The 12,073-nt window shown below is 37.9% G+C and overlaps 1 protein-coding gene across 1 annotated transcript in view; it reads left to right on the top strand.

Moving 5' to 3' along the window:
- LOC140338487 (polycystin-1-like protein 2) overlaps positions 1–9,393 on the top strand; it is a 53,761-nt gene extending 44,368 nt beyond the window's left edge. Inside the window, exons 40-43 of the mRNA XM_072422721.1 lie at positions 324–534; positions 2,531–2,632; positions 5,757–5,888; positions 8,511–9,393. Of these exons, the coding sequence (XP_072278822.1) occupies positions 324–534; positions 2,531–2,632; positions 5,757–5,888; positions 8,511–8,627 (562 nt within the window). The 3' untranslated portion in view covers positions 8,628–9,393. The remainder of the gene's footprint in view (positions 1–323; positions 535–2,530; positions 2,633–5,756; positions 5,889–8,510) is intronic.
- Positions 9,394–12,073: the final 2,680 nt, after the last annotated feature.

Below are 12,073 nucleotides of genomic sequence, written 5' to 3'. Positions count from 1 at the left end.
GGGGCTGCTGTGGCTAATTTTTCTTCCAAAAATGTGTAATTGTCCTTTTTTGGGGGGTAAGTGGATGTTGGGGTGTTTAGATCAATTGGTTGCAGCAGTGGAGGACTTCTTATGCTGTACCCTGGTCATGCATTTTTGCATTATCATATGAAGCCACTGGGTGGAGAACTTGTCCCATCGCTATATGTGATACTGCTTTTTGTATCAATCTATACTGTGTATGTGTATATATATATATATATATATATATATATATATAAGAATTATATATATATATATATATATATATATAAGAATATGTTCTTTGCTTAATTGTTATGCAGGTTTGTAAGTTTTAATGAAACGGCCACTGCCGACGCAGCCCTGGGCTACCTTATTGCTTTCTTAGTACTCCTAGCCACCATCAAGTTGTGGCATCTGCTGAGACTGAATCCAAAACTGAATATGATCACTGCAACATTGCGCAGAGCCTGGGGTGACATCTCTGGATTTATCACAGTCATTGTAATTATGTTCCTGGCCTATTCCATTGCCGTGAGTATGCTGAAATTCATCTTTTAGAGTGTTCCATGGTCTAAGTTATCAAAATTTAGTAAACACTAAATGGCATTACAAGACTGAAATCACTAATCGTGGTATTGGAACAAATGTAGATTTCCATGTTTGCAAACAGAATATGAGGACAAGTTATGTGCTGGTCTAAGTGTGGCTACCCACTAGATCAGACATGGGCAAACTACGGCCCTCGACCCATATGTGGCTCAATAGGTTGTTTCTCGGGCCCTTTGGGTGGTCCGCAGCTCTGGCCGGTGCCACCCCCAGCAGGGTCAGGAGAAGGACCGGCCTGAGCCGCGGAACAAGTTACGCGTTTGTATCCCGGCTCGTGGAGCTGGGCAGGCTGTGTCACTGCATACAACCCACTCACTCTCCTATCGCAGTCCCAGATCTGCGATGGGATAGTGGGCTGGGTTATGCCACCATGACGTCACGTTCAGTGGCGTCATGATGGCATAAGCCCGACCACTCTCCCATCAGCCGGGCCCCTCTGTCAAATTTTATATCAGATTGTGGCCCCCGACTGAAGAAGTTTGCCCACCCCTGCACTAGATATACAGTAGTATAATTATTACAGTATTAATATTTGTTATTGTTATTATTAGAATATTTACACACACAAAAATATGGGTTTTAGTGATGGGTGTTTAAAGGAAGGCAGGCAAAATTTATTTATGTGTATGGATTTTTTGCAATCTTTAAAGGGCTACTTTATTTCTGCAAATAGACCCATCCACATCCATCCATGGTGCCTATAGTATTATTGGGGTAAATGACATGGCAGGTAAGGGGTCACAAATAGTGGATGGTAATAGACCCAGAGTCAGGTTCCTGATTTTGAGATTGATGCTGCCTATATTTGTGCACCAAAAAAGCACCATCATCAGGTTGCTATATATAAAGTTACATATAGGATAAGACCATAGGCCCTTTTTTCCAGAAAAGGTGGCAACCCCAGGATTTTTAAATGTACATAGCAATTTTAGCCCCTCTTGTTCTCTCTCTAAGCAAACATACCAGCCTGTCCCAGATGCAGTGATATATATTGTGGATTGCAGAGGACATGATAATAAAAAAGAAGACAGCAGTACCAAATAATAGTGTGAAAGGTATAATATATTTAAAAATTAAGTTTATTTTGCTTTTATTTTCCATACTCTAGTTCTTCAACCCTATAAACAGGCTAATAAAATATTAACCATATATGCAATGGAAGCAAATAAGAGTTGGTGGAAGGTACTGGCAGGGTGGAGTACATAGCTTCCTGAAAACGAGAAGCTGTGGTTAGACCCACATGTGATGCAGAGCCTCTAAAAAAAACAATTGAAAATTCACAAAATGAAAGATGTGGCCTTGTAACTGACTGGGGAGAAGAGGGAAAGATAATGTTAGATGTCCTCCAGCCAAGATAGGAAGGGAGCTTCATATGACCACTGCATTTTCTAATGCACATTGTGAGAAGGTCACATTTTTGCAGTTAAATTAGGGTAAGCATTTCAGTCCAAAATGAAAGCCAGTGGAGGATAAGGCTGGAATTCAGGTTTAATGTTCATATATAATATAAAAAGCATATTTAGGATAAACAGATTTATTAGCAAGGTAGAAGTGTATTCTGCATAGCAGTCACGGTCCAATAAATTTAATGGATGCCATTGTCATATACAGTAATTGTATCTAAAAAAATTGCCAAGATTATAATGACTCAAAGACAAAATGCAAATTGGGGGTTTTGAATTACAGAATAAGTATGGCATGAGGTTCAGGGCTTTAGAATATGGAATCTTTGGAACCACGTAGAACTTGAAGTTTTGTTTCTATTTTGGGGGGTTAATACCTTTCGACAATTCAAATCTTTAGGAAATTGGCACAACAAGCTATAAAATATTGCTAACATATGCGTAAAATTGTACATTTACATTTAAAGTGATGCTGCTAATCAACCTTCAATTATATGCATGTTCTGTTCTGGTTTTAGTGTAATCTGATATTTGGATGGAAACTTAACTCGTACAAAACTGTGTTTGATTCAGCAAAGACTATGGTCAGCCTTCAGCTGGGGATCTTCAACTATGAGGAGGTATAGTGAACAACCATGCTGTTTTATTTGAGATAAGAGTGAATGGAGGAGCACAATACTGACTCAACACTAGAATTGTCGGAATTATTTGCTTTGTGGAGACGCATCTCCCAGCAACACTTAGGGGCCAGCTTTTGCAACCGCATTCAGTGTCATCTAACCAATTCTTTTTTATAGGTTAAATGCAAGTGGCACCAGAAATACATGCTACACTTTCACTCTAATGCTTGAATATTTTAGTGACTTTAGGTGGCTATTGTATTGCTGCTTTTTAATAAGTAAATTGTACAGCTATCTTTTCTTATATTTTATTTTAAAATAAAGTCTGGTTTGCTATGGGTTACCATTTATCCTGATACAAATAAAAGAACATTTACATAAATACAAAACCGGAGTCTCCTCCTCTATACTTTATGGAAAAAAAAAGTATTGTATCTTCCTCACCTCTTTTTGATTTCTTTTTTTAATTAAAGCTTAAATCCACTCTTCTCTTACACCTACTAGTCTCATAGATCCTTAGAACCCCATTAGCTGATTTTTTAAATCCTAATTTACACTTTTTTCAGGTCAGGTGATCGTACTGGTACCGCTAACTCTTATCTATTCATTTTCTATGGGGCTACCACTGGGAGAAGGTACATGTAGCTCTTCCCCAGGGCCAGTGGTTCCCTGGCATGAGGAAGTGTGAACATAGCCTAAGGCTACCTCCACACGTGCAGTAACTGTCGTTATAAAGGATCTTTCACGATCCTTTCCAACGACTAACGACTGCACGATGCATGAACGAGCTCTGTACATACAGCATCGTTTTGCTCTATGGAGAGGGGAATGACAGAGCGGCACCCCGCTGCAATCTATCCTCTTTACTTCGATTATGATCGTTTGTCGTCAATAACCCAGGACGGTCGTTCGGACGATGGAGGACAAGCGCTGTACACACGCCAGATTCTGGTTCGATATTGGCCCCGAGACGATTACTGGACGAGAACCATTACACCTGTGTACTCAGCCTGTCATGGTAGACAGATAATACCAATATATCAGTTCACCAGAACAGGGATAGCAATCTACTCCCATCATCAGAAGCATGTTTATGGTAAATGTAGAAACTTTTCAGATATTTAGAATAAAGATGTAAAATGGATTAGCCAACCTATATAACCTTTATGGTTCATATTTGGGGGTGATTTACTCTCAGAAAGTGTGTTTAATGCAATAATTTTTTTATGCAGGAATTTTTTGTAGTTCCAATTAATGAATGTGGTAAAAATTTACTTTGCAAAAGATACCCGGTCACATGCAGTAAAAGCTAAAATAAAACAGGATTTCCCTTGTACATGACAAGATGGGTAAGGTCAAAAGTAGCAGATTGGCTAAGCTTTTTTGAGCTTCCTTTAGTGGAGGGTTAAAAAAATCTAGTATATTATGGAAAAGTAATGTGTGTGAAAGTGTGAAAATCATACCAAAAAACTTCTTCAAGATAAACATTGCAATGATATCCCTGAATGTGCAATCAGGAAAATACACTATATTTAGAAGAATCAGCTTCTGGGAAATAGACTGCAATGCAATTCTTTCATATGAAAACCCTGCCAGAATCAATAGCACTCATGTTTGTTGAATGTTCTACTATGGTAAAATAAACCTTTGGTCAGTCCTCTTTGGTCCTGTTTAGTTAGCAAAGGGGTCCCGTGAACTGTCTTGGACTCAGTCAGGAGGAATGGTTTAGGTGTAAAAAATGTTTAAAATGGGTCATAGAGGCTGTAAAAGATAGCTTGCCAAATAGCGATTTGAGCTATAATGTTAATATCCACAGTTTTGCATTTATAGGGAAGTTTAATGCTTGCTCAGAAAATCCCAAAGCAAGAACTGTCTAGATGCCAGAAGGTTTTCACTAAAACACACTAGATAACTGGTAAAGCAAATAAGTTGTGACATATTGTTAGATAATTGTTCATTAAAAAAAAACTTCCAACTGCATCAAAAGATGATGAAACATGATGATTCTCAGGGGAAATAAATGAATCCTGAGACTGATTATCTGTAGTCTTTTATTGTGCGTAAAAATGCCATGAAATAAAAACAATAAAAAACACACAATGGCCATTAGGTTTGTGATCTTTGAATGACCCCATCTGTAATCAGCACAGGAGTCTGCAGGAGCTTTACAGAGTATCACATTGTTTCCATATGTATGGCATTATGAGTCATGACATGACATAAGGGTCAATATGGGGATACACACCATAAAGGGAGTAGAGTTCTCTATGTATAGGGGAATAGCAGAAAGAAGGGATAATTTAATTTGCTGTAATCTAAGGTTTTAACACTGTACTGTATAATAAAGCTCCTTTGAGTTGGTGATCTCTGGGGCAGTAAAGAGAAGTAAAGGAGACTCTAGCAGGGATAATGTGCAATATGCAAGGCATGCCTACACATTGATTCATTTTTATCAGAAAAGCATCCTGAAATGGATTTGGTCCGGGACTGAAAACATTTGTTAACAAATGATAAAGATATCAATATCAGGTTTGCTGGATCACCCAGCTTCACTGATAAAAGTGTATCCTCTCCAGTCTTGGAGAGCTTTAATAAATCAGACTTAATATGACAGAATTACCTCTCTTGAATCTCCTCCGGCACTGAGATCTGTCCCTCACTGACCTGTATATCCATAACATTTTCTTTGTCACCTTTTCAGGATTTAGTGTCCCTCCTTTTCAGGTATTGAGTGACCATGGATGATGTCACACTAAATCATTCCAGGATCCAGTTCATTTTTAAGATTCTTACAGATGCCAGATGAAGGCCAGAGGTCTAAGTTACTATTTAGGTGCCATATGCAGTTTATTCTAGAAAACAAAAACATTTCTTAAGAGCAAAAGGAAAGATTTTGTTAGTAATATAAATATTTTTGGCTAATTTTAAGTAAACTTTTGCCTTAAGTGAGGCAGAAAGTACAGTATTGGTGCAGCTGGGTATCACCAGGAAGACCGTGGTAACAAATGATTACAAAAGCAAAGAAAAAAAAGACCCAAAACAAATGATGCTTACTAATGTAAAACCTAAATATTGTATTTGTATTGCTATTTGATATTATGTTTGTCTTTATTTTCATTGCCAGGTGTTGGATTATAATCCAGTGCTGGGCTCATTTGTCGTTGGATCTTGCATTATTTTTATGACGTTCGTAGTGCTGAATCTCTTTATATCAGTTATTCTGGTTGCATTCAGTGAAGAGCAGAAGAATCACCAGGTAGGCTAAAACCGTAGAAGCATATAACCTAATTAATTATCAGCAAATTCTCAGGAAGTGCTAACTAGTACAAGGTTCTTTATATATGATGTTCAGTAGTTAAAGAATTACCAAATTCTTCAGACAGCAATCATAGGAAAGATATTCACACTTGAGAAGTAACCTGATACAGTCCTAAAGGTCTATACAGAAATGTGATTTTTGCTGCCCAAAATATTCTTTTGTAATAATTTCAGTGTTTTTGTAATCATGTAAATAAAATTAAAAATAATAAATCTAGCATTGGTGCATGTCTCCTACAATGGTATTTAGTGATTTGCCATGTCAGATCACTAAATACCAGACTGCTAACATGGGTTATTAGTGGTCACTTCAGCAGGGCATCTACCACTTGTCCATTCCCTCTCCATAGAATAGAACAGGTTGCTTGAAGTATGTTACAAACACCTAATTCTCACACCTGAGTACTTTAAAGGCTACCAGTATGTTGCATACAACTGATCCCTGTACTCAGGGGACAAGGGGGTACTTCTGTACAGGGCCCCAATCAAAAGAACTTGACATTTGCAATGCTGGTAATTTTAGACATGGAGGAAACCAGCCCAAAAAGTTTACAAAGCATGGGGCCGAGAAATTTCCAGTGGCAGCCCTGCCTCTACTAGGGTGTATGTAATGTAACTGTAGGTTACATACCCTGACCCTTGCACTTCACACAGGACATAGTCCTGACCCCTAAGCTTTGTATTTTACATTCTCCTGACCCTTGTACTTAGAAAAGAACATACTCATGACCCCTGAACTTTGTATGTTACATACTCCTGACCCTTGTACTTAGAAAATACCATACCCCTGAACTTTGTATGTTACATACTCCTGACCCTTACACCTCACACAGAACATACTCCTGACCTCTGATCTTTGTATTTTACATACTCCTGACCCTTGCACTTAGAAAAGAACATACCCTTGACCCCTGAACTTTGTATGTTACATACTCCTGACCCTTACACCTCACACAGAACATACTCCTGACCTCTGATCTTTGTATTTTACATACTCCTGACCCTTGCACTTAGAAAAGAACATACCCTTGACCCCTGAACTTTGTATGTTACATACTCCTGACCCTTGCACTTCACACAGAACACACAGACCCCTGAGGCCCTATGTGCTCAACATACTCATTGCCCCTACACTTGACCCAGGGCAGGGTAGGCTTTATTAAACCATACTGCTTTAAGCCCCCCATACTCATACCTCACATTAGCACAATTTAGCAACATTTCCCATGCATGATCCATTTTAACGATTTTTTATTTTTTATTTCTCTATGAGGGTAGCGATTAAAAGTTTTATAACTCATGAACTAGTCACATTCTGGCTGTTACTTATGTTGGTCATGTTAACAAACCTTTGACTGGCAAATGTAAAAAATACACTTTCTATTACATCTTTCAGACATCACATCTATTTTAGATACACCTGTCACATATATAGAAAGTCTGCTTGTGTAAGGGGCTTTAAACAGAGTGTATTTTTATAAAAGAGTAAATATACCTTTCCAGTCCTAAAATAGAGCACCAAGGCCAGTATCAAGTATTTTACAGACATAATCTGCTGCACATGTCTGGCCAAACCCATGACATTGATTGGTTATATAAAAATATAAAGGAAAAAAAAAAATATACCGGTATATAAAGGAAAAAAAATGTAAAGGACAGACAAGTGACAAGGTCCTTTAGGCTATGTAGAGCATATTTAAAGAGACCCTGTCACTTTAAATATGAAAAAAATAGTTATTTTAAATGATTGTTAGCAGCATTTTTTCTTTAAAAAGTATTTTGTATTCACAAAATGTGCCCTTAAACTTGCAAAAAAACGTTAGTTACATGGCATTATCTCTTCCACCCTTGCATGCCACAGCCTTTTTTGCTTCTTGATGTGCCTAATTACTCTCTTTCCTGACCCAGCCCCTTCTCCTCTCGTAACTATAAAAATGTATGAAGATAGGAACGTACTATAAAGTCATAATGTGACAGCTTCAAATCTGCAGGGATCACTGATATCACATCCAAAATGGTGCCACCCAGCAGTAGTCTTAAACCATTTTTATGTCTGCACATTGGAGGGTTCTATAGGTAAAATTAGGGCTGCTAACAGAAATTTCTTGACCACCACACTAGATAAACTTTCTAGGCGAAAAGTGCTATGTTGGACTACTCGTTCTAGACTAGGGCCTTGCACCAGCATTGCAAAAGGTAATCAAAGGGTCTGACTAACTACCAAGGGAGCCAGGGGCAAGTGTTATGCTTGGGATAACCAACAAGGGAGCCCACCCTCCTCAGTGATGAGCCCCCACCTAGCCTTAGGCTGATGCCTATTTACTATCTATTTTGCCTATTTGCTGCCTATTTTCTATCTATTTTGATCCAGGCCTGGTACAAAAGTACCGGTAATTATTTTCCCCCAAATATAGGTGACTACGGGCAAAAGACATACATTACAATAAAATTCTTTCTGAGGAAAGTCTGTTACTGAGTTACACTGAGATCTATGAACATTGCTCCCAAGCTTCACATTACTACTGACAATAACACTGCTCACATTCCTTAAATTCTATAGGCATCAGAAGAGGAAGAAATTGTGGATCTCATGCTTATGAAAATCTGTAGTTTTCTTGGTTTGAAGCACAAGAAAGAAGTGAATGGAGAGATGAAAACAATTTCACAGAAGAATTAGACACAATGGGACTGATTTATTAAAGCTCTCCAAGGCTGCAGATCATCAATGAACCTGGGTGATCCAGCAAATATGGAATAGATTTTTTTAAAGTAATTTGCTATTTGTCAGCAAATGTTTTCAATCCTGGACCAGAATCATTGCAGGTTTGCTGGATCACCCAGCTTCACTAATGAAAATGTACTAATACAAGCATTTTTAAGTGTTTAGTAAATTATTTCAATTCAAGAAAAAAGTAAAATTAAAGACACACTGCTAGGTTTTGCAGCTGCTTGTAAACGCTTGCATTCGTGTTTGCAACCATCTGGTTTCCACCCTGGGCACCTAGTGGTTGCCAATAGCCACCCATATACCTGAGACTGTACAATCAGATTGCAATGTACACAGTCAGCTTCATTAATAAAATCAGTCATCTATTCTGTACCAAAGGAAGTGAAAATGGAAATATAAATTGTACCTTTTTTCTGTAAACCCCATGTACTATACTATGTCAGATTCTTGTAGTAAGGGAAATGTTTTAAGCTGGAGTATAACGTGTAATCACACTGGAGATCATTGAATAAATCAGGCAATGAATGCTATTTACAGCTATGTAAACCTGTAGACTGGATGGAAAGAAATGCAAATTATTTTGTCAGGTAGAGCTCCCATATGTGTACTTATTCTGTGTATTTCACTGTTTGCCTGGAGAAGAGCTTTAAATATATATAAATAAATATTATATTTTTTGTGTAGTACTGTAAATGTTACCTTTAAATCTACATGTACTATGAATAAAGTTTCTGTACTGCAACAACCTGCCACTGGCATGCCTTTATATAATGTTTCATTGCCCCAAGCAGTCCCATACACGCTAGGCTGGTTTGTTTTACGTCACTGCTATTTATCACATATTTATGGTCATATCTCACTATCATTGCATTCTCTTTTATTTTCAATATTCATACTTCGGGTTAGTTCTGGTTACCATTGGGTGTATTGTCCACATGATTTTGTACAGAAATCCAATGGAGAGTAACTACAGATCATGGAGCCCCCATGATAAAGCAAGGGGACTGTAGGTTTGTTCTTAAGTTGAATTTGTATGTAAGTCGGAACAGGTACATTATTTTAATAAATGCAATTAGGATAGATGTTTGTCTCAAAATAATATTAGGCAGCATGGTGTCAGTTACTGTATAAAATCAGTAAATCACAAAGCAAAAAAAAAAACTTTATGGAGCCTAGACATTCATTAACTTCTGGAGCAAGCGGTGCTTTGATATGCAAAAAGAAACAACTGCAGAGTTTGTCTTGGTCATTAAAAGAGGTTACAGAAGAGCTCAGTCCTTAAGATCACCAACAACCTCAGCTGTGTTTAGCAAAAGATTTCTTCTGCAAGAAGTGCAAACTGACCCCTCCCCCATCAAGCCTTCGTCCTGCACACAAGCAGGCAGGGAATCCCCTGTTCGTATCTAGGAGTCGTCCGTAAATTGGATATCCTTAATTCAGGGACTACCTGTACTGCACTACAGGCAGTGCATTATAGTGTATTGTGATCCCGAATAGAGTGCAGGTCTGGTGTTTAGATTACCATGGAGCATTAGGCTATCCAATAAATGGGCTACCCTAATAGAGCACATGGTAACCTGCATTGTGAACACATAAACACACGCATTATTATTATTATTATTATTAATAAACAGGATTTTTATAGCGCCAACATATTACGCAGCGCTGTACATTAAATAGGGACACATGCATTGAAGCAACATCTACATGTACACAGACATTAAACTAAAATAAAGCACAGTTATCAGGAGAGCTGACAGCACAATCATCACACTATTAAGTAGCAGGGATATGGATAGAAGGGCATGGGGGGGAGACACTGCAAATAACATTCATTTTGCAGCTAACTACCCTGTCCTCCTCGGCTCCCCAGTCTCCCCAACCCCTCAGACATCCCCGCCAACATGTGCTGATGGAGATGCTCTAGTACTAGAGATGTAGTGGCAAAAATAATCATCAGCACAATATTTTATAACTGTTAGTGCACAATTACATTTGACTCCATTTATATCTATTTTCAAAAATAGATTCATACAACTTGTGCCCAAAATTCTTACATTTTTCACTTTGGATTGAACTAGAAACATGTATAAATGTAGGAGTAAACATTATTTATATATTTTATAAAACAAAAACCCTAAATCCATTGTAAGAATTTGTGTACATTTTGGGTAAATGTTGGCTGAACCTTAAGTGAAAACTTCATGCAAACCTATTTAAACGTTTTTTTCAGAATTATAAATGGCTGCCCTTTTAGTTGTGAAGAAACTAGTAAATTATGTCAGCTTAAAGCTAGCCATACATATAGGGGGTCTATTTATAAAGCAGTGAATCGGACATTCACTGAAACATTATCTAGTGGAGAATCTTCCAGGTCCATGTGTTTCAATGACAGCAATTGACTTTCTACCAGGGAATGTTTCAGATTCACTGCTTTATAAATAGAACCCTATGTAAAATATGTGATTAATTAGAGGATCAATATGTCGAAAATGTTTAATCAGTCTAAATAATTGTGTTTAATATAAAGGTATTATATATTTAAATCACTTTTTGGATGGCCAAACAACTCTGCATAGTGAATGCCTAGGTTTGGAAAGAATATGTTAGGGTTAATATCAGTGCTGGGGAGGAGCAGGAGCTCTGAGGGCAAAAAATCAGCACTACTACTATGTCATCCAAGCACATTCCTCATACTGCACAGCCTGCACAGGGGATCTGACAACAACCTGAAATCTCCTCCTGTATGGCACCTGTTGCTGAAAGGTAGCAAAGTTCAGGGTCATCAGAAACCTCTGTAATCCCTGATGTGTTATCTTCACATGGACACAAGTTTTCAATGTTTAAATTGCCACAACAACCCCCCTAATAGACTCACTTACACCCCCAGGCCCCTGGGCAGTCATGGGAGCTGCTTGGCTTTTGTTATATTACTAATGTGTGTGGGCTCATGGAAGATCCAAATCATGTAAGGTTCAGAATTATTATTATTAAATAGTATATAGCGCCAACATATTACACAGCGCTGTACAATAAATAGAGGTTGCAAATGACAGACTGATACAGACAGTGACACAGGAGGAGGTGAGGACCCTGCCCAGAAGACCTGGAATAGTTGGATGACTTTGTATGACAATGATTGCATTTATTACATAACTGGATTACAACACAAAATACACAGATTACAGTCTGATTGTACAATCTGCATTGGATTTTACCAATATGTGTGAGAGTTTATATGACTGATATGCACTGAATATTGGTAAATGGGATGTAATGTGTAAGACCAGCATAAATAAAAAAATAAAAATAAATGATAGTGGAGCTCTATATCACTGACACCAATGTAGGGGGCTCTATATCACTGACACCAATGTAAGGGGCTCTATATCACT

Source organism: Pyxicephalus adspersus, chromosome 9 (genome assembly GCF_032062135.1).
Source record: "Pyxicephalus adspersus chromosome 9, UCB_Pads_2.0, whole genome shotgun sequence".
Taxonomy (NCBI): domain Eukaryota; kingdom Metazoa; phylum Chordata; class Amphibia; order Anura; family Pyxicephalidae; genus Pyxicephalus; species Pyxicephalus adspersus.
The sequence above is the reverse complement of the archived record's forward strand: the minus strand, read 5'-3'. Positions and strand labels throughout refer to the sequence as shown.